This window comes from Perognathus longimembris, chromosome 4, assembly GCF_023159225.1.
Source record: "Perognathus longimembris pacificus isolate PPM17 chromosome 4, ASM2315922v1, whole genome shotgun sequence".
Lineage (NCBI taxonomy): Eukaryota > Metazoa > Chordata > Mammalia > Rodentia > Heteromyidae > Perognathus > Perognathus longimembris.
The window spans coordinates 50,637,238-50,665,008 of NC_063164.1; the positions used below are offsets into that span (position 1 = coordinate 50,637,238).

Below are 27,771 nucleotides of genomic sequence, written 5' to 3' on the forward strand. Positions count from 1 at the left end.
CTCTGTTACAAATACACTTTTGTGGTAGATGAGTTTTAAAAACAAAGCCATTGAATTAGTTGTATTTATTATTGGTGTAAAAATCCAAGGGTGACTGGATGGATCTTTCTAACCTGTAGATATTTATTTTTGTATTCACACGTTCTAAGGCCTTCTAGGAAAGGCAGAGCCCCTGCAAGCTGCTTTTAGCAGAATCAAGGGTGAGATGGGTATGAATTATTCATGTTTTCCCCAAGACTCTTTCTTCATGCTTTACCTCCTGCCTCGGGTATACTTGGTACACGTTTGTTGAACCATTTTGTGGAATGAATGAAACTGAAGGATGTATGTGCTAAAATGCCAAAATCTCTGTTACAGACTTCAGTGTCAGGTATAAATGTTGATGTATTCCCCAAAGAGCCCTTCAACATACTCTCAGGAACTGCAAGGCCAGTGGCTTAAGCTGGGTGCAGCAGGCCCAGGAGAGAGAGGTGATTCCCCATGAAGAGAAGCAGGAAGGCAAAATCCCAGAAGAGGAGAATGGAGTGGCACGCTTACTTAACTGGAGAACATTGGTGGAAGAATTGGAAATGATGCAGATTTGGGGGGTGAAGCAGCAGAAGGTATTTTTGTTGTTGTTGTTGTGGTTGTTGTTTTTGAACCTCCACTTGTTAAACATAAATGTATAGGGTTTGAGTAGTAGAGATAAGCTAAGCTGCAAGGCCATAAAGCATACACTTAGATCAATTCTGTAAATTCTGCTAAATTCTGTAAATTCTGTAAATACTCTGCTATCCTGACGTGACTTCCATCACATGACTTCTGTCAGGAAGTGTCTCTTCCCTTTTCTGAAACACTTGAGGTATATAAGAATCATTAAACACACTCACCTGCTTTAATAATGTGGACAGAAGATGCAAGGAAATCAAATCTAAAGCTGAACTTGATCAAAGAGAACACATGACAAGTTTTACTCCTTTGCAGGGCAGCTGGATACAGCTGCAGGAATGTGTCCTTCCCTCTCCCATCAGATGCCAATGTGAAACGAGGTACTTTTTGATTAATTCAAGAAAGACAAGACTGAGTAGCAGAAATGTTTCCCTGTGTCAAGGCTGGCTTTTACAGTAAAGGGAGAGAGAGAGAGAGAGAGAGAGAGAGAGAGAGAGAGAGAGAGAGAGAGTGTGTGTGTGTGTGTGTGTGTGTGTTGATTTTTATACAATTCCCCACACTGAGAAATCAGCATTTTTTCCATAGACGTTGTAAAGGAAACAATCCACATCTTTGGTTTCAAGGTAAGAAGAAGAGCAGAGCACTCGCTTGTCCTCTGAGGCTGGTTCATGAATATGATGCCAGGGGAAAGACACTGAACGACACGGACGCAGCCTGCTCCTCCAGCAGGAGCCTGCGAGATGCTTACAAAGACCAGTGAGAGGTAGGCTAGAGCTGGCCACTGTTGCAAGACCCTTTGAATTTGGAAAGACAGGGGATGAGAGTTAATGATCTCCAGCCACATAGTGGCTTACCATTTCCTTTATGCTTTCTGTACCTTGTTAACATATCAGTGTATCTGCTACAGAATGAATTCTAAGCCTTTCTGCCTTTCTTTGGAGATTGAAACACACACACACACACAACACACACACACACACACACACACACACACACACACACACACACACACACCCCAAAAACCTCATGACTGCCCCATCACTTTAGAAATTCATTATTTGCACTCTGACTGACTCCAGGGGACAAAAGGTAGCACTCATGTGCATGTGTGTGACAATGGTTCCTTCAAAGCATGTTGCAAATTCAATCTAATGAAGATCTTATATACACAGCAACACATAACAAAGGGATTTACTGTCAAAATGTTTATTGCAAAATGGAGTCTTAGAACAAAGAAAAGCAAAGAAAAGTTCACATCAAAATGAAATGTATGACACCAACTTGGATTCTGAATACATTGTGGACTTTTGTGCTGGAATATCGAATTCCAGCTATGAAGTCAGTGGCTGAGTAGTCTTAACCACGCAAGATTAAAATGTAATGTTCCCAACAAACATTATACATGGTATTTGCCATAGGATTTGCTCAGAATAACATTGCATTAGAATAACTGAGAAGATCTGTTGTTAAAAACAAACAAACAGAAGGATAATGCCATTTATCCAAAGCTCACACCCAAAGAATATAAATATTTTCTAAGATTTAATACAAAATTTGCAAAGTGCAAAAAGCAATAGGTGTAGTGTGTCAAATATGAATTAAAATTTATACTATGATGCACACACTTAAAAATAATGAGTGCAAGTGCTGGACACTCTAGTTTTGAAGTAATGGATCACATGCCAGAAAGTCCCTTGTGGGCAACACAGTACACACAATCTTGAAGGCTGAGAAAGCACAGCCAGCCCTCAGGTTTCCTAATAACTGCTCAGATTTCATTATGGAAACATTTCCATCTAGAGTTGTTGGGCTACACTGCAGCATTCAGAATAGCACAGATGATCTTTTCTAGAAGTGCTTAAAATCTAAACAGAAAAAGGTTTACTCAAACGCAGCAGAAGGTGCCTGATTATAGAAAACATATGCTCTCTTGTATATGTGGTATAGTGAGACAGACACAAGGCTGCAAAAGTCGAGTGTAACTCTCCCTCCTCCTCCGCCAAGCATCACTATTTAGCTCAGACTACATTTAAAAACTCTCCCTATTCTAAGGAAATTTTTGAACATAAAGTTATTAACATAGTAAAGCTATGAAACTGTTCTGGATCTCTCTTCGATCTTCCCACCATCTCAATTCTTTTCATTTTAATGGGAAAATCAAGTTTGCAGACCACAACTGGTGTTTAAAGTCTAAAAAATTCAGTGCATGTTGAAAAAAAAAATCACTGACTAAAATCCAGTCCTCATTATTTCCAGAGCAACAAAAAACAGTGGACAATATGCCTTAGATCTCACGGCTTTGATAACTTATGTAAAATACTAAAATGTTATTTTGCTTAAAAAAAAAAGATTTAGAGTTGGGTGCTGGTGGCTGATGTTTATAATTCCAGCTACTCAGAAGGCTGAGCTACAGAAGATTTCAGTCCAAGGCCCAGCTTGGGGCAGAAAAGTCTGTGAGACTCCATCTCCAATTAACCAGCGAAAAGCAAGGCTGAGGTAAGACCCAGAGTTAAAAACCCTGTACTGGGAAAAGTTGTGTTGTGTGTGTGTTTTTAAAGTTTTTAAATTTTAAATGAAAAAAAAGAAAGTTTTAAAAATTTAGTTGGTACCCTCTCAGAACTTCAACCACCTCAATGGGGATTTTCTTTTTTGCAACTTGCAGACCAGTTGTAACAGGAACAAGGCCTGCCCTCCCCTTCCGGAGGTGAGTTCGGCTGTTTCGTGAAGTGTCTATCCACCTGCAAGCTTAAGGAGGCAGACACCATACACACAAATGGTGATTCAAGATAAAACCATGAAGCTATGAAACTCAGCTGAGTTGTAATTATTTTTTCGAAAACGCTTTTTTTTTTAACCTTGGATTTTTTTTGAGGAAAAATAAAAATTACACATACAATTCTAAAATGGCCAGGCTTACCAAGCTGGAAGGGAAGGTACAATGCCACTGGCACTGAGTTTGGACTCTTTCTGGCATGGAGGATGCCCCAGGTCTTGGCAGTGGGCATTAAATGTGCCCCAGCCTCTCCCAGAACACCACCACTGACAGAACAGCTCCAGAATATAGATACCACCAAATTCTATACACTCAGTTTTGTGGGTAAGAGCAAAAACAGATAAAAGGTGATGAAACGCCCTCGATTGTGTGACTCGACAATGACTACAATTGAGTTTCAGTTCTCATGTGAATCTTTAAACTTCTCTCCATTTCTCTACTCCTCTCTTTCGAAATGTACACTTTTTAAGTCAAATAATTGGAACTAAATCTAACACTGATAATTTTCCATTTCAAAAACTGATCTCAAAAGTGAGTTAGAAATGGCACAATTATCGTCATTGGTAGAAATTGCACATACAGCGAATAGACATTTCTTTTTAAGTGAATACAACCTAAAATATTCTAAATAATCTTTATAGGCAGAATGAGAATGCCATAGAATGCTAGTTATATACTTCAGACTTCATGAATATTTTCATAGTTTCAAGTTACTGGAAGGACATTCATTTGGAACAGAAAGGAAAAGAGACCAGGTCAAACAGTCCAATTCCAGGTAAAGAACAATTTTAAGGCCAACTCTGCTACATCCTAAATCCTTGTGGTGTCTTTTCATTTTTCCTCTTTTTGGTTGTTCAGGATCTTGCATTTGCTAAGCAAGTCCTCTTAGCCACACCCTAGCCTGTTTTTTTGCTTAGGTTATTTTTCAGAGAGGGTTTAATGCTTTTTTGATGAGCTCACCTGGACTAAAATCCTCCTTCTTATGCCTCTGACACAGATGGAATTACAGATATGCACCATCAAACTCAGCTTATTTGTAGAGATGGGGGTCTTGCTAATTTTTTTGCTCAGGCTGAATTTGAATTGTGATCCTCCTGATATTGGTGAGGAAAATGGCAGCAGTTAGGAGATGAAGGAAATAGTAACTGATGGCAAATCTTGGCCTAGGTATAAAGTCCTACAACTTTCCCTAATTCGCCTTATTTGGCTGCTTTTAATATAGCAAACCTTAATAAAAAGTAATATAAATTTATACATTTCATTCAATTTATGTGTCCTAGACTTATCTTTAGTTGTTATTATTATTTTGACAGTATTATTATATTTATTATTTTGGCAGGACAGAGATCTTGAACTCGGAATCTTATGCTTGCTAAGAAAGTGCTCTTGCCACTGAGCCATACCTCCTGCCTTAATTTTTGCTTGTTTTGAGATAGCATTTTACTTCCTGCTTGAGTGCAGGAATCCACCTATGCTAGGCTGCTGAGTGGCTATAACAGGCTCACACCACCACATCCAGTTCTTAGTTGAGAAGGGGTCTCCTAAATGTTTCTCTGTCTAGGCTGGCCTCGCACTGAGATTTCTGCAATTTTAGCCTCCCAAGTAGCTAGGATCACATACAGATCTCTCGGCTTTGCTCAGATATTATTTTCAGGTGGGACTTTCATGATCACACTCTCAAAACCTCAGTCCTTTCCCACCAGCCTTACCCCCTCTCTCTTGTTTCATTTGTTAGCATGTACTTAGCAAATGTTAAACTATTTTATGAGGCATGTTCTGTTGACTGTTGATTCTGCTCACTAGTATATAAGCTCCATGAGTACAAGATGGACATCTAGCCATTCTCTAGAACAGTACCTGGCTAGGAAGCACCTGTCTAATGAATGTCTGCCTGGGAAGGTGTGCAAGAGGCTGTGAGGCCAATTTCTGCTGTTCTCTCCCTAAGGTCCCCAGAGAAGGCTGGAAAGGAAGGAGTTGGAATGCATCCCTTCTGCTTGAGTGGTCTGGCTGTGGTCAATGCCACTTGTTGTGCCTGAACATGGACAGGCTGCATGTGTGTGCCCATGCACCTGCTTCTATCCTGCTCAGAAAGAGAATTATAGCAGAATGGGAATGGGAGGGACCCATCTTCCAGGGCAAAGGCCCCATCTGCTCACTCCACTCTGTGTTTGCTTAATCTGGGGGTGGAGAAACAGCCTGCAAACACCTCAGACCAGGTGCACTTGGTCAGGGTACAGTTTCTAAAGAGCAACTGAATTAAATCTGGTTGTTCATCTTACGTTTTCTTTTGAAAGACATTCATTTTTAATTTCATTTCATACTACTAGTAAAGTGTCCCTTGAAAGTGATAGTTTAGTTTTCAGGGTTACTGAAACCATTTAGTTCTCAGTGTCTTTTAACTTGTACAGTTATTAATAGCTGGTGTTGGCTGGCTACTACCCTGGGCCAGGTACTGCGCTAGTACTACTTTCTACTTTTTACTTCTTTTGAACCTCGCAACATTTCCTTTGAAGTAGGTTATCATTATTCCCATGTTGATGATAAGCAAACAGACTCACAGACATTAAATAACCTACCCAAGATTGCCTGGCAACTAGACATTATTAGCTGTTTCTCCCTACATAAAACTAGGCAGAACATATTTGATCATTTGGTGGTATTTTTCAGTTCTTAATAAGGACCCTGTCATATTTCAAATCTCAACACTTTATGATCAAATGTATCTGAACATAACATTAGATAACATGTATGATTAGATAACATGAAGTTTCTTAAAACTTTTAGGTAAAAAACCGAAGGTATTTGAGTTTAATAGTCAAATGAATGACACTGTTTTCTGATGTAAGGGGAAAAAAGTCTTTGTTCTTTTGCCTTTCATTATCTAATTACATTTTTTTGTTGTCATTTTCTTTGAAAAACACGTGAAAATATTCTAAGAATATCTCTGAGTAGCCAGGTCTTCAGAACAGCACCTGTATCTATCTCTCTGAAATACTGAGCAAGATTTTTTTAAAAAGAAAAAGAAAACCTCTGGAAAGCGAGTTTTGACATAAAAAGGATCCTTCAGAATGTGCCTAAGCAGGATAACATTTTTGAGATTCTTTTTATACTATTTAACTTCCTCTCTAAGGGATTTGTATTCCTACTTAGCATCCAGAATGATTTTGTAGCCCTTTGCAAAACAAAGAAACAGCCAGCCACACCAAGCGCAGCTGCATTCAGCATATGCACACCTGGATGCATGCCTTGGTATGACAGCTTCCTCCGTGTTATGTCCGAGCTGAGCCTCAGCTGACAGTGTGGTGTTGCTTCCAGGGCTAGTGTGACTTATTGCAAGCCCACACAGACTATTGCTGGTGTCAAATTAGCATATTCCTCCTTGAATGTACTACTGACAACACTCACTGCTCAGGTTTTACTTTGAGTAGCTGTGCTATTTAGTATCGAAAACTCTTGGCAGTTAGGTTATTTCTGAAGGAGTGCTTTGTTATAACCTTCTTTCATCTCAGTATTTTTTTTTGTGGCTGGATTTTACAGTCACTATCAATCATTTCTGCCATTACAATGTACGATCACAAGAGAAAAAGAATGTCGTATGTTACCAGAAAAATCAAGTGTCAAAGAAGAATTAGGAGTGAAGAGTGCCTGTTGCAAAGGTAGGTTTTCTCAACCGATTGAATAAAGGGAACAAAATAAAGTCAAATACGAACTATAAAATATTCATTAAAAAATGAAAAAGCCAGAATGTCACTAGTGTAAAAATGCTCTATTGTGTGTACAATCACAAATTTCTATGATCAGGCACCGTATTTGCTGATTCAAAATATACTTGGTTTTTTTTTCTTTCTTTTTTCTTACTTAACCTAAACCTCGCTTTTCTGAAAGCAAAAATAAATCAAAAATAAAACTGATAAGGAAATCACTGTCATGTAAATGTGATTGGCTTAAAAATGCACTGCTTGGTTTTTTTCTGCCTCTCTACTGTTTTTGAACAGACTGAGATAACGAGTTTCTTTGGTTTTGGTTTTTGGCTTTCCTTTTTTTCCCCGATTTTTTTTTTTCTATTGTATCACTTGGCTTTCTGCTTTCATTCACTATTATTATCCATGTCATTCTCCTCCTCCTCACCGTCATCATCATCATCATCATCACCTGACAAGTCAAAATCACTGAACCCCAGGGCCATGTTGACTTTCTTCCCCCTTCTCTTAGATGTGGTTTTGGAAGAATTCTGCTTGGCTTGCATGTTTATCTGCATCCCAGAATGCAGCACAGCTCCTGCTTTGTTCATGGAGAAGATATCTCCAAAGCCCATCAGCATCATGGCCTGCAGACTTGGGTTCATGCCATGGCCCTCCCCGTTACTTGCTGCTGTGATCTGACATGACATCTCTGCACTGTTTGACTCCTCTGTTTTAGATTCAAAGTAAGACTCCTCAGACATTCTTGCAGCAAGAGGCAAGAGAAGCTATCAAAAGGAAAGAAAGGACAGAAGTAAAAAAGAGAAATTAGGACCAATTTAAATCAGGGGAATAGATACCACAAAATTAGTTGGTACAATGCAGGAGGTAAACGATTAGTGCAATGCATGAATGTAAGGAATGATGTGAGAACATATTTCATGGTAGATTCGGCATCAGCATATTTGCCATAATTAACGAATGACAAAGTAAATCATAACCACAAGTTTGCAAAGCACCACAGCAAAGCCACATTTCAAATGGACAGGAAAGTGCACATATTAAGCTCTTGTTTTGCCTAAAACCAAATTGTTTTTAGGATTTCCCTTCATTTTTCCCAATTTCACTTTCACAGGGGAGCATTTTATTAACCATTATATTCATTAAAAAAAGAAATCAAGCAGATAATAAATCTCAAGGAGGAAATGCTCAGAGTAAGTGTGAAAACAGTCTGGCTGTCCCTGTGCTTTGCAAATCTGGTGACTCTACCTCCTTCCTTTCATCCATATTCTGACTGCACACTCCAAATGAGTAGAATCCACTCACCCTCCATGTTTACTACAGCCTGATCAGCTACCTTATAATGTTTTCAAACCATTCAGCAATTTACTTATGAACAAATTCTGGATTCTGTCTCTAACTGTTTAAAATCATACTTCCATATGTGAACACATGAAAAGTGGAGGGAAATTTATTAATTAGTATTAATACTAACTTAGACTTTTATCTTTATCCTTTCATAGTCAAGTTTGTGTGTGTGTATGTGTGTATGCATGTTTGTGTGTGTGCAAGTACTGGGGTTTGAACTCAGGATCAAGGTGCTTTTCCGTAGCTTTTTACTCTCAAGGCTGGTACTATGCCAATTGAGCCATAGCTCCACTCTTGTCTTTTTTCTGGTTAATGATAAGAGTCTCAAGGACTTCTTCCTGCCCAGGCAGGTTTTGAACTAAGATTCTCAGATCTCAGCCCCCTGAGTAGCGAGGATTACAGGCAAAAGCTACTGGTGCCTGGCAGTTTCCTTCTATAGTCTATGAGTTCCCTTTCTCACAGCAGAGACAAACATTTCCTACCTTATGTAATTATTTTGAACAGCCAGACTATTCCCATAAGCTTTTGGTCATACTTATTTCAGGGATAAAGGTGTTAAAATGTGAAAAATGTGACTGCTGCCTCTTTTGATAAATAAGCAAATTAAGATATAGTTTTTCATAGGGCTTGCTATTGATAAATTTATGATAATGTACAAGTGATAAACTAGGATGAACGGTATCTTTCAAGGTAAAGGTTCCTAATATTTAGTATCATTTCCCTAATTTTTAAACTAGAGCAAAGATTTTTGTTTGTTTGGTTGGTTTTTGTGCTGTTCTTGGGGCTTGAACTCAGGGCCTGAGCACTTGCCCTTGAGCTTTTTTTGCTCAAGGTTAGTGCTCTACCACTTGAGCCACAGCTCCACCTCTGGCTTTTTGGTGATTAGAGATAAGAGCCTCATGTACTCTTCTGGCCAGGTTGGCTTTGAACTGCAATACTCAGATCTCAGCCTCCTGAGTAGCTAGGATATTACAGGCATGAGTATTTGTATGCCAGCTTTTCCTATTAAGAAAAGGAGTTCTAGAGCTGTAAGCTTAGTAAAAACTTCAGGTAATTCAGCTAACAAGTTGCAAATAAATGAATGAAAAAGGTTGTCCTAGATCCTTAAACACTGGAAATAGGATCTGATTTCCCCTGTAGTTATGGTTTTCAGCTTCTCAAATTTGTTTTCAATTGTCAGATCCTTGCAGGAACTCTGTGTTATTTACTTTATTATTGCAGAAGTCTTTCCTTAGAGTATGTTAGACACTAAGGATTTCCTTAAATAGATAAGATTTTATTCCTCAAATTTTTACAGCAAGCTGTAACAATAAAAACAATGAACATTATTCCTATTTAGTGCACAGAGACTCATCTTCCCAACTATCTTTGTTGTTTTAGTAAGAAAATAGTGACCCTGAAATCAATTTAATAACATTTTAATAAAGCTACACAAAGGCTAGACTTTTATAATTAAGATGAAGCTACCTACAGAAACCTAAGCCTCTAGTCATTTTTCTTTTAAGATTTATTTTTATAGTTCTTGCAGTAATCTCATTTAAAGTCAACTAGAAAGTGAAATGAGGATAAAAGGAAGTACCTACATATGAACTACTGAACATAAACTCGCCTTCCTTCAGAAATAGCAGCTCTAGGCAGAGGACACATTAAAAGCAAATACATAAAGAAAGACAACTCAGCTCCTAATCGGAAAAAGGGAGGGAAAAAAAATCTCACTGAGCTTGTGCTTCCTGCTGTCCATTGTTAGCTGGGAGCCCTCCAAGTGGCTTCTTTACACAAAGTTTTCTGGAGTTAAAATGCACGCATACAACCTACTGAGCACTCATTATTTATTACACAGCTATGTCACCAAGAGCGATCATGTGTACAAGGCAGCCCATAATTTCTCAGTGAAACGGTTGCTAATAAACTAAAGAAAGGTTTTAAAGCATATTCTAATAGGTGGCTTAAAGTTGTTTTTTTTTCTTACAATTCTACATTAAGAAAGCATCAAGCCATGCAATGCCTATTAGCTTAAGATTTCAATGCGTTCAAGGAAAGAAAGCAGGAGACCCCTCAGATTTCAGAAGACAAGATGCAGAGACAAGGGTGCCCTGTCACTCCTGCCCCTGCCCTACCAGCCTGAAAGAAGCAGGGCTCCTGTGAAGACCCTGGGAACCTCTCCCAGAGTCTCCCTGCTGCCACCCATTCACCTGGAGCAGAGCCCCCCCACCCTAGGTTTTTCTTGAAAGTCGTGTTAAAATCAGGAACTTATAAAATGTCTTCAACATTTACACATAGCAATTCAATTCTTATGTTGTGATTACCTGGATTACCAAAATCATCTTTGCAAAAGTTAGATCTGATTACAAACAATAAACTTTATTCTATTCCCGTGTGGATATTGGGCTGTTTCCTCACACAAGTTACTTATTCTTTAGACATTGGAATTACTCCAAAGCTGGGCACTGACTGACTACTTAATAGAGTCAGACAGTTGAGATAGAACAGCTTTCTGGAGATCACTGGTGAGAGGCATTTAAGCTAGTCTTCTATTGTTTGTTTAATTGTCAATAAATGTACCGTAGACTTCTAGTATGAGGCTTGACCTCAGGGCACTGTCCTTTTGTTTTTTTGGTGTGTTTTTGGTTGTTTTTTTCTCAAGCTGGTACTCTACCACTAGAGCCACAGCTCCATTTTTTCACCCCCTTCTAGTTAACTAGAGATAAGAGTCTTCCAGACTTTCCTGCCAGGGCTGGCTTTGAATCAGGATTCTCAGATCTTAGCTTCCTGAGTAGCAAGGATTATAGGCGTGAGCTACTGGCACCTTGCTCAATAAGTTTACTCTTAATCTACCATTTCTTTTGTGATTTTAGACAGCCACCATTGCCCATTTAAAAAATCTAGAAAAACCAACTCTAACTTAGTACTTAATTCCTGAAGTCACTTAAATAGGGAATCATATTGAAACTTGATTCAATTTTAATATCATATAAGCTTAAGGTTAGTATATAAACAACCAATCTTTAAAAAGCATTCATAGGTTCCTCTAAATATAAGATGTAAGACTAGAGTGGAGGAAGTCTTCCTTGATGTAGAACATCCTGGAAGTTTGTCCCAAGAGAGGTCTTTTTTTGCAGTCTTTTGCTGTCTGTGATCATATCATTGAACACAAGTAGGAACATTAATACCAGCATTGCCTATGTCATCAGCTAGCTCCATTTTAGAAGGAAAATGTGGTTAAGTCTGACATATCAAAGATGTTTTTCACTGCCTTGGAATGACAGCTATTCATTACTGATCAACTAGAAGAAGTTAAATCAGCCTTTAGGCACATACTCCAGAGAAATAACAGAAAATATATCGGATCTTATTTTTTTTTTTTTGTAAATTCAAATATACAAATACACTGAGAAAATAGCAATGCTTACCAAAAGAGCTAAAATAAAAACAATCATTTTCTTCTATGTTTCTGGAGTTTTGGTGAATTTATACACCTTGCACCAAACGGGGGCCTTTTAAAGGCATAGGCACAGGCAGGAAGCAAGGAGGCGGTGGCTGGGGCAGGAAGAAGACGGAGTCGCCATGCTGCCATGCTGCCATGCTGGCTGGGTTCTATGTGCTGCATGGGCTCGGGGCGGGGAGGGGGGCGGGGGGGAGGAGGAAGATACTCACCGGGGTGTTAGACTGCTCTGTCAGTTTCTGCTCCCACATCTTTAACCGTCTTTCCCGCTCTTTGAGCTCCTGCTCTTTAAAGCTGAGATCACGCTCCAGTTTCTTTAGCCTCTCAAGGGTTGCCTCAATTTCACACCTGCACAGAAACAACTGAGTTAAGTGTCCATGCTTCTGAAGGGATAAACGAGGCTAGGATGTCTATTCAAATACCAATCAGTGCAAAAGACTAAGGTGTGTGTGTGTGTGTGTGTGTGTGTGTGTGTGTGTGTGTGTGTGTGTTATGCTATTATTGTGACTGGAACTCACAGCATTATATTCTTGTTTAGCTTTTTAGCTCAAGGCTGGTGTTCTCCCACTTGAACCACACCTCCACTTCTGGATTTTTGCTGGTTAATTGGAGGTAAGAGTGTTGTAAACTTTTCTTCTGGCTTTGAACCACAGTCCTCATATCTCAGCCTCCTGAGAGGCTAGGATTATTGGTGTGATCCACTGGAGTCTGGCTCAGGCATGTGGTTTGAAATGGATCAGGAAACAGAGAAGCAGGATTTTCTTCATTAACAGCTAGTTTCTAGTTTGGAAAAACAAGCTCAAAGTAACTTAACAAAGCATTGAAGAGCCACTGGGGCATAGCATAAGCTATAAAGCTGGTGTCCTGCTTAGTCATTTACTATATGCTTGCATCCATCTAGCTCTTTCAGTGTACAAAACAAAAATACAGAGAGTCTTACTTTATTTCCTTAATAGCCCCAAGAAAGAGGCACTGATCATATGATGGAAGAGAAAATGACACTGGCTAGATGATCAATATCATGTCACCAGCAAGTGACTCTGATGGCATGTTGTCTACTCAGTGGCTGAGTAACCCAAGCAATCAGTTGATTAACCTTTCTTTGTAAGGGGTGTTAGGTACTGGGGGGGGGGGGGGTTATGCTACATTTTCACAATTTACATGATCCTAAGAATTATCTGGGCAGCTTGTTCAAAAAAACAAAGTACAGCAGTGTGTGTGTGTGTGTGTGTGTGTGTGCACATGCATATGTACGCGCACGTGCAAGCTGGTCCTTGGGCTTGAACTCAGGGCTTGGGTGCTGTCTTGAGCTTCTTTTTGCTCAAGACAAGCACTCTGACATTTGACTCACAGCTCCACTTCTGGCTTTTTTTTGGTTTTGTTTTGTTTAGTAGTTCATTAGAGATAGAATTTGCGTACTTTTCTGCCAGGTTGGCTTTGCACCTAGATCCTCAAATCTCAACCCTCTGAGTAGCTAGGATTACAGGCGTGAGCCACTGGTGCCCAGCTTTAAAACAGATTCTTAAAACACTTCTTTGGAGTTCATGATTCAGTGTGCCGAGTAAGGCCTAGAAATTTCCACTGCTTAATAAAAACCTGGGTTATTTTTACAATTTGGAAACCACAGACAGCAGGGTCTAGAGGGACTCAGGGCCTCTACAACAGTAATCATTTGAAGGGAAGTTTCCTGCCTCATCTCTGGGCCAATCAACCTCATGCTTGGGATATGACCAGAAACAGAAGCCATCCTTCATAGAAACTGAACTGGGAAGATGGCTGGGCACAAACTTTGTTTCCCACAGGGCTGCCACAGGGCTGTCTAAATTTATGTTCTAAGAACTAGCAGTTTTTTTTCCCCTTTAGTTTCTGGAGAGCTTGTAAGTAAGCTATTGCAAGGAGAGGAGAGGATGAGAGGTAGGATGGGGGAAAAGACAGGGAAGGAAAAGCCAGAAAGACACACAGAGCAAGAAGGGACATGACCAAGTTAGACTGCAACTCCTTAACTCTTGGTACTTTTTTTTTTTTTTTTTGTACCCTATTACTGGGGCTTGAACTCAGGGCCTGGGCGCTATCTCTCAGCTTTTTCCACTAAAGGCTAGAACTCTGTCATGTAAGCCACACCTCTACTTCCAGCTTTTTGCCAGCTAATTTGAGATAAGAGTCTCTTAGATATCCCTGCCTGCTTGCTTTTGAACCACAATGATCCTCAGATTTCAGCCTCTTACAGAGCTAGGATAACAGGTGTGAGCCACCAGTACCTGGAAACTCCCTGTACTTCTGAAAGAATTTGTCAATTGGCTGCTGAATGCCAACAACTGCTTTCAGGTGCCACCATGACAATCCAGCATTATAGCCTTCATCATCATGGCTAAGACTTGAGAGTGGAGGGTAGAAGCCTCAGGTCTAAGGTAATGAATATGTGTAACCAAAATCTGCTTCTGTATTTCCAGGGAAACTCAGAATAAGTGGCTGCCTTATCCCAATGTTCAGACAAGAACTGAACAAAAACAAGATGGTGCTAGTCAATAACCAGGCAAAATCCAACTCAAGGAACAGCTTTGAGTCAGATCACCTTCCTCAGAGCAAGACAAACATAAAAAAGTACTTGTGCTACTCACAAGTTAGCAACACAGTCCTTTCACTGTACTATGTGACAAAGCACAAAAGGGGAAGTCAAATCACAGTACAGTACCTCTAAAAGGCATGAAAGCAGCTATCTTCTATAACGATGACTCTATAATAAAATCCAAGTTTAATCCCAAATATTATGCCCAGTCATAAGTTTGCTTTTGTTTTTCCAAAGGAGGATTAAGAAGCTGGGGGCTGATGGCTCACACCTGTAATCCTAGCTCCTCAGGAGGCTGAAATCTGAGGAGCTGTGCTTCAAAGCCAGCCGGGGCAGTAAAGTCTATGAGACTTTTATCTTCAGTTTACTACCAGGAAACTGGAAGTGGCACCATGGCTCAAAGTGGTAGAGCGCTAGCACTGAGCAAAACAGGGACAGTGCTTAGGCCCTGAGTTCAAGGCCCACAACCTACCCAAAAATAAATAAATAAAAAGGAAGATGGGGGGGCATAGGAATCTCATATGGAAAACCTTAGGGTAAGCCTTTGTAACAAAAAGCGAGTAAGCCATCTTGAAGCTATGAGGGTCAGAGGTCAGCCAGGAAGCTGTAGATCTGGGCATGCTCAGTAGCAAGCTGGCAGTGGCCCCACCGCCATCTGTATGGTGATACTTTTGCCAAGCCAGCCCTAACTCTTCTTCCAATGAGATGAAACCCACTGATTTTCTTTTGGCTCAGAGTAAATAGCCAACATAGTCAGTTTTACTTGTAACTGGACAAGGCCTCATCTCAATTTCCAGGTCTGGAAGCCCACTGCAATTGTGAGCCCTTCTGGAAACCAGATCAACAGTTAAGTAAGCCAAATAACAATAACCCACCTATAAGTGCTGCCTTGGAGGGAAGATCCTTATCCTCAACCTGTCTCCTCAGGTACCACTTCCCTACTGCTCCCAATGATGGGAGGTTAGCATGATAGGAAATGGCCTCCACCCTGTCCACATACAGAAGGCACTCCTCTTGCTGTTCCCTTTCCTTGTACACCCATTTATATCAGATGCACCTTCCTATTCTAAAGCTATCACTCAAGTGTCTGGGTTCTGGGTTGAGGAAAATCAAATCTTAAATCTCTGAAATCAAATCCAGCTAAGTTGATTTCAACTATCAATTTTCCCTTCACTAAGAACTAGGATGTGCGTGTGTGTGTGTGTGTGTGTGTGTGTGTGTGCGTGTGTGTGTGTGTTGGAGTTATTGTTACTTGTTTGCTTTCCAAGACCAGATCTTGCTATGATGCCTGCTCTGGGTTTGAGCTCAGGATCCTTCTGCCTCAGCCTCTCTGTAGCTTGGCCTTATAGTATGAACCACAATGCAGCTTTCACTTCAAAATATTTTAAAAATTACATTTATCAATCAGCTAATCCAGGTCTAGTTTAGGAAAAGTTTAAAGAAAGATATATAACTAGAAAACCATCTTTAAACATCTTATTACCCAGTGATTTTTTGATACTTTCCTCTATATGCAAGTATATGTACATGCTACTATATGCTTTATAGCATTTGGAATCCTAAACAAACTAGGTCATAGCCTCCATTTAAAAATATCTGATCAGATCTGTGAATGTTTTTGCATCATGCTGTGTGTGAAGATACCATTTACAAGAATCATTCCCCTTCTATTGTAGGTCTAGATTTGCATTTCTAAATGAGGTTTGCTGAATGAGTGCATATGTATGTGTGTATACATACATACATACATACATACATTCCTTCTTCATTTTTTCTTTATTTGTACTGGTATTGAGACTTGAACTCAGGGTTTTATTCTCTCATTTGGCTCAAGGCTGGTGCTCTACTAATTGACTTTTTGTTGGTTAAATTGAAATAAGAAGAATCTCATGAACTTTTCTGCCCAGACTGGCTTTGAACTGCAATCCTCAGATCTCAGCCTCTTGGGAAGATAGGATTGCAGCTTGGATTATAGCTACCAGTGCCTACCTTCCATTTTTCACATGGCCTTCCTGCTTATTTTCTCAGGAATAAAGTAAAGTGGTAAGATGTCCAGGATAAAGAATATAAACATTTTTAGGGCCTTCAGAAGGCTAGTATTTTACCACAAACACTGAGTGTTTTCACTATGTGAATTTTTTGCCAGTCTGATAAAACTATACTTCCTTATATTAATTTGACCATTGAGGTTGAATAATGTTCATGGGTTTATTAGCCACTTGGTTTCTCCTATAAAATGCCTTTTCATGTTCTTTAGTATATTTTAATTACAGTGTTATTTTACAGATAGCAACTCTTATCAGAGAGTAGTTTTCAGCGTGTTCAGTAGTTTTCAGAGATTTCTTGATGTCAAATTGTTTTCAGAATAGCACCGAGACAGAGCTTGACTCTCCTATTTTCTTCCTTTGATACATATACAGAATTTTTCAGAGGCTTAATACATACAGAGGCTGAATGTAGAAGTAGGATTTATTATTGTTTTTTAGATGAATCAATAAATACACAAATATTTCTTAGCCTTATTTATTATTTATTTATTTATTTATTTATTTATTTTTTGGCCAGTCCTGGGGCTTGGACTCAGGGCCCGAGCACTGTCCCTGGCTTCTTCTTGCTCAAGGCTAGCACTCTGCCACTTGAGCCACAGCGCCACTTCTGGCCATTTTCTGTATGTGGTGCTGGGGAATTGAACCCAGGGCCTCATGTATACGAGGCAAGCACTCTTGCCACTAGGCCATATCCCCAGCCCCTCTTGGCCTTATTTTTGAATGTGCTAAATATGGATAGTTACGAATCATGGAAACAGAAGTTCTTTAGTGTCGTTGATCATTTTTACGATTGTAACAGCATTTTGAAACCAGAACATTTGAGAAATGCTGGTCGATTACATAGGGAAAAATTGTAATTGCATGTCATTTCTCTTAGATATTTAGTATTTATGAGGGCTATTGTTTTGGGTCATATGGAGGCCTGAAAATATTATACAGAACATTCACCAACTTTGCTTTTTAAAAGATTTTGTTGGCATATGTTAACTACTTCTCTATCTCAGTAAATTAATACTAGTATTAAAATCCCACAAATCCTCCAGTTAACAAGATCAAATAGCATTTCCTCTGGGAATCCTTTTATAACCTCAGACTGGATCAGATTGCATGGCTAATACCCTCAGACGTTCAGTATTCTCTGTCCTGTTGCCTGTCAAAACAGCAGTTGGACAGTTACTTGTACACATATATTTAGCAGTTTAACACAAGATGCCCCTGTGGAGAGCACCAAGTGTTTGGAGACAAGTGTGCTCACCACTGTAGCTCAGAACCTCAGGAGGCACCAGCCCTTCCTACACGAGCGGAAGTTCAAGGAAGAAATGAACGAGTGGCAGAAGCAGAACAGCAACCATGTTCACTTATATTTATCTTCTCTTGTTCAAGAGGGCAATGTCTTTATATATTACTACCATTGTGGTGCTTTCTCCTTTTCCTGCCCTGTACATTTACATTTACTGTGCCCAAGGCATGTTCCAGCTGTTGTGAGAACAGTGACTCACAAAGATCTTGCTGGCTCCTGCAACATCTCAGCCAGGGGGACAGGAGAAATGAGGAAGGACCAAGAGCACACTGGAAGTACTGTGTAGCCAGAGTACAGGGGACCCTCCCTGTAGATGCGCTAGTTCAGTAGGAGCTGGGAAGACTGGTTCAGGAGAATAGGCGGCTGGGTCAAGCTATATACATGCCTTCCTTGAGGGATCAAAAGCCAGGAACTAAAGGATATACTGATACCTTTCAGTGAGACTCATGAGCTTGGAGTAAAGGCCTCTGGATCTTTGACACTTCTGTCTTCAGAGCAATTGGAACCCGTAGATGGATTTTTAAAGCAGGAGTGAGCTGATTAGATGGGCACTGCTCTACTGCTGTAGAAACGATTACTTCTAAGTTTTGGTGTGTTACTTTGGCACAGATAAAAAGTCCCTTGCATTTAAGACGTGAATTCAATGTGCTCATTTTGGAATTCTAAATAAATATTTATTAAATTCACTAGCCCTGGTCAGGAATAAAATGAATATGGGCATCCTAAAACATCAAACAGAAAGCAGGAAAAAAATGGGTAGTTGTACAGAAGAACCAAGTGATTTCTAAAGTGCATGCAGTATCATTTAGTGCCAGCAGATGGCAGAATGCATTGCATTAGCATCGGGGCTGTGGGGAACAAAGTTTCTTCAAATCTCTGCTGAGTCAGGGAGGAGTGTCAGCCCCCAAGCACACTATTTATATTCCTGCATCATGTGACCAGCTCAACTGTTTCATCCTGGGCTTACTTTTTCCCCACTCACACAATACAATTCTCTCACCACTGAGGTTGTTTTATATTAAACAAGTTTTAGTGAGCTTTATAACATGCAAAGTTTATCTTTAAAAGTGTGTTCCTACCCTTTATACTAGTAGATTCAGTGTTTTGCAAATTTCAAGGCTAAAGTTAGTGTGTGTGTGTGTGTGTGTGTGTGTGTGTGTGTGTGTGTGTGTGTGCTGGTCCTGGGGTTTAAACTCTCAAGGCCTGGGTACTGTCCCTAAGCTTTTTTGTTCAAGGCACTACAATCTATCACATGAGCAATAGCTCCACTTCTGGCTTTTTGTGGTTAATTGGAGAGAAGAGTTTTACAGACTTTCCTGCCCAGACTGGCTTTGAACCACAATCCTCAGAACTCAGCATCCAGAGTAGTTAGGATTACAGGCATGAACCACTGGCACACAGTTATAAAAGAACCCTTATTTCTTACTTAACAAAGGCCAAATCTTCCTAACACAGAGTATATACAGAGAAATGTCTGGTAACCATCTTTTGTCTCAGAAGGTACTATTTCGATGCTCGTTCCAAATACTTAGACATACACTAAAGCAACAAGCTTAGAGAAACTCTGTTGCTTGCTTATGAAAGGCAGGACTTTTCTCTCTCTCTCCCTAAGCTGCACCTAGAAATCAGGCCTGCCACCCATATACCTCTGGCTCTTTTCTCCACAGAGGTTGGGAGCCAGGACAGGAATGGCAACGTTACCCACCTCCACTCGGCCTTGTTGTGCAGGAATGAGTTACACTGGTCGGGAAGGTTCGTGTCATTTGACATGGACTCCAAAATCAAAATGATTTGCTTGAATGATGGTCTTTTCTGAAAGAGAAAAGAAAACAAAACAAAAAACAGTCATCATGTGTGGGGACTTGTCACAACTAAAGACACTATGAAGTAATGTTATGACCTGGTTATTTTATAACCCCCAGATCATGTGGGTTCAGGGAAGCATATTTTTTTTAAATTTCAATTAATTATTCACAAGAACAGACATGTCCGTATTGTTTTCTCTAGATAAGGAGAATACTAATTCTCCCTTTGAGGTAAGAGTAAGGATTTCTAAAAGAAAAAGTGAAGCCATTTAAAAAGCCACCTATGTACCTAGGCATTGGTGGCTCATACCTATAATCCTAGCTACTCAGGAGGCTGAGATCTAAGGATTTGAGGTTCAAAGCCAGACAAAGCAGAAAAGTCCATGAGACTCTTATCTCCAACTAATCAACAAAAACCCAGAAATGGAGTCATGACTCAAGTAATAGAATGCCAGCATTGAGTGAAAAAGTTAAGAGAAAGCATGGGGTCCTAAGTTATGGCCCCATCACCAGCATGCATGTACACACACACACACACACACACACACACACACACACACACACACCTCAGTGTGATAAAGCTGGTAAAGTTTAATGGTAAATGTATGCAATGGCCATAACAGTGCTCACTATAAAAGTCTTTCTTCTTTTCTAAGGCATGAAAATTTTTATTTAAAATATTGGGGAACAAATTAAATCTGCCTATTTAATAAAATCTCTCAAATCAGCTGGTCAGACATCCATCTTAACTTTATTGTTCTCACTTTTAATTGACATTAAGAATGAGCGTTGGTCCAGGGTCTCTGTGAGGTGTGGTTTGGTAGAAATTTAAAAAGCCACGGTTAAGTACTAACTATACTAGTCATTCTTTAGACTCGAGCCAAGGGGGAGACAAAAGGTTAAAACAAAAATGGAGAAAGATGATAAAAGGATGATGCAAGTTCTCTCTTCATCAAGCCTCATAATTATACCATTTCTGCACAAATTACAGTAGCAGCAATTAAAACATGCATTTTAATTTAGGAGCACAAAAACAAGAAGGAACAATGCTGAGGTGGCTTGCTCAGAGGACTTGAGTGCTTCCGACATTATTAAAGAAAAGAAATTTTTCCATTTCTCAGGAATGAAAAACTGGAGTATTTTCTGGGTTGCTGTTGTGTGTGTGTGTGTTAAGGACCTGCATGCTTATGTGTATGTGTACACAAGGGTGTGTGTGCAGTGGGCACATGGAATCTGTGTACATGTGTGCATGTGTCTATTTGTATCTATAAGAGCAGCATGCCAGCCAGCCTCTGGTGGCCCACGCCTGTAATCCCATCTACTCTCAAGGTTGAGATCTGAGGATCATGGTTTTAAGCCAACTCGAGCAGAAAAGTCTGTAACTTAAATCCAATAAACCAGCAAAAAGCCAGAGTTGAGCAATGGCTCAAGTGGTAGAGTGTTAGCCTTCAGTGAAAGAGCTGAGGGAGAGTGCCCAGGCCAAGTTCAACCTTCAGTACATACTCACAAACATAGAGTATGCATATATATATATATATATGTGCATGCAGGTGCATAAGTGTGTACACTTGTACTAGCATATGTATTTCAAGTACAAGGCATAGCAAAAGGCATGACAGCACAAGTCCCTGAGTTCAAATCCCATTACTGCAAAAAACAAAAGAGGGGGGGCTGGGAATATGGCCTAGTGGCAAGAGTGCTTGCCTCCCATACATGAAGCCCAGGGTTCGATTCCCCAGCACCACATATATAGAAAATGGCCAGAAGTGGCGCTGTGGCTCAAGTGGCAGAGTGCTAGCCTTGAGCAAAAAGAAGCCAGGGACAGTGCTCAGGCCCTGAGTCCAAGCCCCAGGACTGGCAAAAATAAATAAATAAATAAATAAATAAATAAATAAATAAATAAATAAATAAACAAATAAATAAATAAATAAAAAGAGGGGGAGGGAGCATGAGGTAAATGCGAATGATGCACAAACAGGAAAAAATGCCTTTTGTAGGAAATCTGAAAAATATTCTTCTTAGGCTGTTCCCATCTGAATTTCTTCCATGATGTGTCAGATTTTATTTATTATTATTATTTTTTTTGTTTTGTTTTTGTTGCCAGTCCTGGGGCTTGAACTCAGGGCCTGAGCACTGTCCCTGGCTTCTTTTTGCTCAAGGCTAGCACTCTGCCACTTGAGCCACAGCGCCACTTATGGTGGTTTTCTGTATATGTGGTGCTAGGGAATTGAACACAGGGCTTCATGTATGGGAGGCAAGCACTCTTGCCACTAGGCCATATTCCCCAGCCCGATATGTCAGATTTTAAAAGAAAAAAAATATTTTATTTGTTTGAACAAGTTCTAATTATATAATAAATACAGAGCTTTCCTTTTGCAAGGAAAAGCAGCAGGAGCAGCCCATGAGTCTTTAGAGGATATTATTTTCCCTACATTTGATCATTTTGAAATAAAGTGAAACTCTTTTGTAATTGGGTGACAGGCATCCCGGAGTGGGGGAGGGGTGGATCTTCATTTTATAGCTAGAATGTGTTCTCAGGAAGGAGCAGCAACAGCAGAGCATACTGGTGTTTGCCTGTAGTCCCAGCTACCAGGGAGACTGAAGCAGAAGACTGCTGGGGCAGGAGCGTCAAGTCTGCCTGGGCTACACCACAAGACCTCCCCCTCAAATGACAGCAATGGAGAATGGTATATTGATGCTTTATTTATTTTGAGTACAGAAAATAACATTTGGTGTAGGATCTTACAGGTGTTCCTCGGAGGGGGCTTAAGTTTCTTTTATGTATAATGCAAAGGGTGGCTTTTTTTTTTTTTTTTTTAATGCTGATCCTGGGGCTTGAACGCAGGGTCTGAGTGCTATCCCTGAACTTCTTTTGCTCAAGGCTGGTGCTCTGCCACTTGAGCCACAGCTCCATTTCCAGCCTTTTAAGATAAGAGTTTCATAGACTTTTTCTGCTCCATCTAGCTTTGAACCTCCATTCTCAAATCTCAGCTTCCTGAGTAGCTAAGATTACAGGTGTGAGCCAAAGGTGCCTGGCTAAAGGTGGCTTATTATTATTTTTAAATCACAGGTAAGACCACTTATTAAGCAAGTATCTATCTTCTTTTTCCATTGGTTATCTTGATTTTGTAGACAAGGACAACTAGTTCAGAAAAGAAGGGCTTTCCTGTGTGCACGTAAGGTGGGATCCAGCCTCAGGCGAAGCTTTCAAATCCTTCACAGTGTTTATCTCACAAGGGTAACACATGACTTCCTATCAAACTCATGGATTTGCCTTATTTCAAAATTTCACTTAAGACTTAAATCAACACTCACCTTTCTTTTCTTCCCTATTTTCTTCAATAAATGCTTCAAGCACCTGGTATAAGCCACAAAGAGGACATGGTGTTGACCTAATACCAACTTTCTTTCCTATTCTTCTACTTAATAAAGGGAAATCAGGAGCACAGGTGAGCTGGTTGTGTGTGTGTGCACGCGCACGCACATGTGCACTCGTACCGGTACTGGGACTGGAATTCAGAGCCTCATGCTCTCAATTGGCTGGTGCTCTACCACTTGAGCCACAGCTCCACTTCCCAGTTTTTGCTAGATAATTAGAGATAAGATTCTCATAGACTTTTCTGCCCAGGTTGACTCTGAATCGCCATTCTCAACTCTCACACTCCTGACACTGACACAATTACATGTATGAGCCATCCATGTGTGGTGGGCTAAATATTCTAATCTAAGTGTTAGCATTCTGAATTCTAACGACTTAAAAATAGCAATACAGTGCTTGAGCCAATCACTGTTCTCCATATTTGCAAAGTACAACACCAACTTCTGGAGAACTTGCTCCAGATTTTCTGCTAGAGAACTAAAACATGCATATCAGGAAGTGTACGATGATCTGGCTCAGCAGACAAGGAGTTGAACTTCTACTTACTAAACTGATGCAAAGTGCTATAGGGAAGTTTATGGTGGAACTTAACTATTCCCTTGCAGAGCTGCCATGCATTTGACAAGAGAAGATTAAAAAAAAAAAAAAAAGCCACAGTAGAAGGGAAGCCAGTAGTCCAGACTGAGTTTGGAAAAGAGGCCTAAGTTGGGCCTGGGGCTGGCAGAGAAAGTGGAGAAGGAGGGGCTGGGAATATGGCCTAGTGGCAAGAGTGCTTGCCTCTTATACATGAAACCCTGGGTTCGATTTCTCAGCACCACATATATAGAAAACGGCCATAAGTGGCGCTGTGGCTCAAGTGGCAGAGTGCTAGCCTTGAACAAAAAGAAGCCAGGGACAGTGCTCAGGGCCTGAGTTCAAGGCCCAGGACTGGCCAAAAAAGAAAGAAAGAAAGTGGAGAAGGAGCCGTGAGGGAATGAGGTGTTTAAGGTGTGCCTGGAAGATTAACAATGGTAGGTTGGAGATGTGAGCCAGCTGTATTATTTTACATTAAGTACAAGGATATGGAGTAGTTTATCAGAATAAATTGTTACGATTAAAAAATAAAAACCAACAATTTTTTTTTTGCCAGTTCTGGGGTTTGGACTCAGGGCCTGAGCACTGTCCCTGGCTTCTTTTTGCTCAAGGCTAGCACTCTGCCACTTGAGCCACAGTGCCACTTGAGGCTTTTTACCATATATGTGCTGCTGAGGAATCGAACCCGGAGCTCCATGTACCACCAGGCCATATTCCCAGCCCCCAAACCAAGAACTTTAAACTTTGTTACAACTGGAACACAAGATTCTTTCATCTTCTAGAAGAGTCAGCTCATTACATGGTAATAAAGACATGCCAACTTCATAGATTCAACATTGAACCCAGTGTCCTTATAGTGGGAGGGGTTTATACCATCATTTAATCAATGCATATTTAGTTAAAAATGTACATTCTTGTCATTTTAATTAATATAGTACCAAGTTTCTGATTAAGAAATTGCTTTCTTTGCCTACACTGAAATATGATTACAACTATAGATATTTAGTTATATTAATCTACTTTAATGCCAATAATTCCAGATAAGATTTCCACTCAAGTATCATGGAGAACAATCCTACAAAAATCAGTGTACATGTTGCAAGGGGCATAAAACTGATAGAAGAGTGGAGAAAGGGAACATGATACTGTTTAAACAGTATAAAATACATGTTTTAAAACAGGTTTGTAAATGTCTGCTTATCATTTCTACTGTATTTGTTGTAAAGTGCAATTTCTCTAATGCTTTAAGATCTTCACATTTTCCAAAATTTGACACTAAAAACAACAGGGCCTACACAAGGGTTAGAGCTGACCATTCAAAACACATGCCAACATTGTCATGGAGTACTCATAAAAACAAAGAACACAGTTTTGAAGCATGCTGCATTCTTTAATTAAAAAAATACTAAGCAGACTGTATATTTCAGCCTTTTTCAACTAGAAAAATTGCTGAAGAAGCTTGAGGAGTGTTAATGGAAGCAAAATTTAGGCTGAGGGACTGCAGGACGAAGGCCAGGACGTGGTGGGGTGGGGGGAAGGGAGAAGAGAGACATGGCTGTCATAAATATACACGAACCTTCCCAGCATGCCATGCAGGAGCACATGGGGTAGAAGGCCTCTGAGCCCTGGGCCCAGATGCCTTGCTAGCTGTATTATTATACTTTGCTCTCAGTGTCCAATAAAATACTGGGGAAAATTCTGCTTGACTCCACATAAATTTTGTTTTACTAACATAGCAAACCCACTAATTGAATTATTCTCATTAGAGAAGCATGTTGCAGGAGAACAGACTATATGTTGTATCATCCACTCTTCCTAGGGGTCAGGCTGGAACTGGGTATAAATCAAGGAAGAATTCCATTTTTTAGCACGCCTCAATTATAATACTTCCATTTCCATGAAAAACTAGACAAATGTGAACTATAAATTTTTATTTCCTTCTGGAATGTAACTGCTCTCTCATTCTAATGTTTAGTATGTGAGACTCTTTTTGATATTTTACCTTTTTATTATGGAAAATTCCAAACTTGCACAAAAGTAGGAAAAAAATACAACAAACCTTCATATCCCTCATTTTGTTTAATCCATATCATCATCCACTTCCCCTCACCCTCTTTTGAAGCAACTCCAAGACTAGCTATCATTTTATCTGTAAATATTTCCGTCTGTATTTAAGTGTCTTTTCAAATGATCTTTAGAGGGAAAGGAAATGGGCTATTCATGCTCTTATGTGATAACCACACAAAAGCCTGTTTTGGAATTTCTCCAACTCTGTTATGATAGCCCCAAAACATTCCTGATGCTGGACAGAGAGGGCAAATCAAGAGTCTCGAGAAATGCTATTTTTGTCTGCTCTTTGGTGAGAAAGGCAACATAAAGTAACAGGCTAGAGGCTGGCAATATGGCCTAGTGGCAAGAGTGCTTGCCTTGCATACATGAAGCCCTGGGTTCGATTCCCCAGCACCATATATATAGAAAATGGCTAGAAGTGGTGCTGCGGCTCAAGTGGTAGAGTGCTATCCCTGGGCAAAAAGAAGCCAGGGACAGTGATCAGGCTCTGAGTCCAAGGCCCACAACTGGCCAAAAAAGAAAAAAAAAATAAAAGTAACAGGCTAAGAGCAAGGCATTATGCCAGATTTCTTGGGTTCATGTGCAGCCCTACTGGGTACTTGCAGTGTGACCTTAAGTCATTATTTAACTGCTGGGTGCCTTGGTTCATCTGTAAGATAAGGAGAATATGCCTATTTCATTCTGGGGAACACATGGCTTAACATATATAAAGTGTTTGGAACAGTGCCTGTACTGTATGTTCACCATTTTTAGAACATAAAAATACTTTTTTTTTTGGTGCTGGTACCTAAGCTTGAACTCAGGGCCTGGGTGCTGTCCTTTAGTTTTTTCCCTCAAGACTAGTACTCTACCACTTGAGCCACAGCTCCACTTCCTGCTTTCTTCTGGTTAATTAGAAATCAGAGTTTCATGGCCTTCCTTGCCTGGGCTGGCTCTGAATGGAGATCTTCAGATCTCCTAAGTAGCTAGGATTATAGGCATGAGCCACAGGTGTATAGCACAATGCTTATTATTTAAACTGGAAAACAAAAGCATTTTTACTCAAGAATGCAAAAGAGTACTTAAGGAAGATTTGCTTTCAATCTTTAGGGATTGATAAATCTTTAGAGATGACCAGATGCCAAAAATCACCTTAACAGTCACCCTGGGGCTCACAGGAATGGCAAATTACAGTCAAATACAACACTGCTGGGTAATTCAGTTTACTACCTGAAGTTTTAGAAACACAAAACCATAAAGTGAAACTTCAGAATTGTGAATAAGAACAAAGTACCTTGGCATCAGCTTCCCAACACTGGTGTAACAGTTCAGCAAAACTTCTGGGGCAGCTGCTTGGAATGGTCAGCCTCTACAATAGACAAAGAACCAAAATAAAACAGGAGCCAATACCACCTGAAAGGTCATAAGAAGGTTAATACAGGAGCAGATGTGAGACATGAAATTGAAAGCTTCCATGGACTAATATGTGACAAGGGAGAATTTATGTTTACATTTGGAATATCTAATCTCTAAAGGCTCTTACTAGTCCTCTAAGGGGGAATGTTAGTGTCAGCTTCAGCACGACAAATACAACAAAACACCAATCAAAGCAAGGAGAAATTACAGTAGGAGAGGGGCAAATGGATCCAAGTCTAAAACCATAAACTTAACCTGGTGCCAGTGGCTCATACCTATAATCCTAGCTACTCAGGAGGTTGAGATCTGAGGATCAAGAGGTTTGAAGCCAGCCCTGGCAGAAAAGTCTTAAGACTCTTATCTCCAATTAGCTACCAAAAAGCCACAAGTAGGGCTGTGGCTCAAGTGATTGAATGCTAGCCTTGAGCAAAAAAAGCTCAAGGATAGTGCCCAGGCCCTGAGTTCAAATCCCAGAGCTGGCACAACCACCAACAAACTCCACAAATTTATCATTGTTTTCATAGGTAACTTACATATTGGAAAAGAGTCCAGTTAACTAGAAAATGACTTTATTTTGACAATAAGGGGACAACTCTGAAAATAGCTTCAACACAGTAGATCACAGACATAATCTGAAAGAACTTGGTATGTGAACTTGATAATTTGGCCAATGCCAAAAATCACTGTCCCAGTTAGCCTGGGGCTCACAGGAATTGCAATTTAT

At 40.0% G+C, this 27,771-nt stretch overlaps 1 protein-coding gene across 3 annotated transcripts in view; it reads right to left on the bottom strand.

The window, feature by feature from the left end:
- Nucleotides 1–27,771, bottom strand: part of Map3k20 (mitogen-activated protein kinase kinase kinase 20) — a 170,901-nt gene that overhangs the window by 38,866 nt on the left and 104,264 nt on the right. For 2 of the 3 annotated variants that reach the window (XM_048345234.1, XM_048345233.1), the window contains exons 9-11: nucleotides 26,926–27,000; nucleotides 19,531–19,637; nucleotides 12,124–12,259 (exon numbers count right to left, since the gene is read on the bottom strand). In XM_048345234.1, the coding sequence (XP_048201191.1) occupies nucleotides 12,124–12,259; nucleotides 19,531–19,637; nucleotides 26,926–27,000 (318 nt within the window). Of the gene's footprint in view, nucleotides 1–1,838; nucleotides 7,890–12,123; nucleotides 12,260–19,530; nucleotides 19,638–26,925; nucleotides 27,001–27,771 lie in introns of those variants that run through there. The other variant, XM_048345236.1, reaches the window with a different exon arrangement.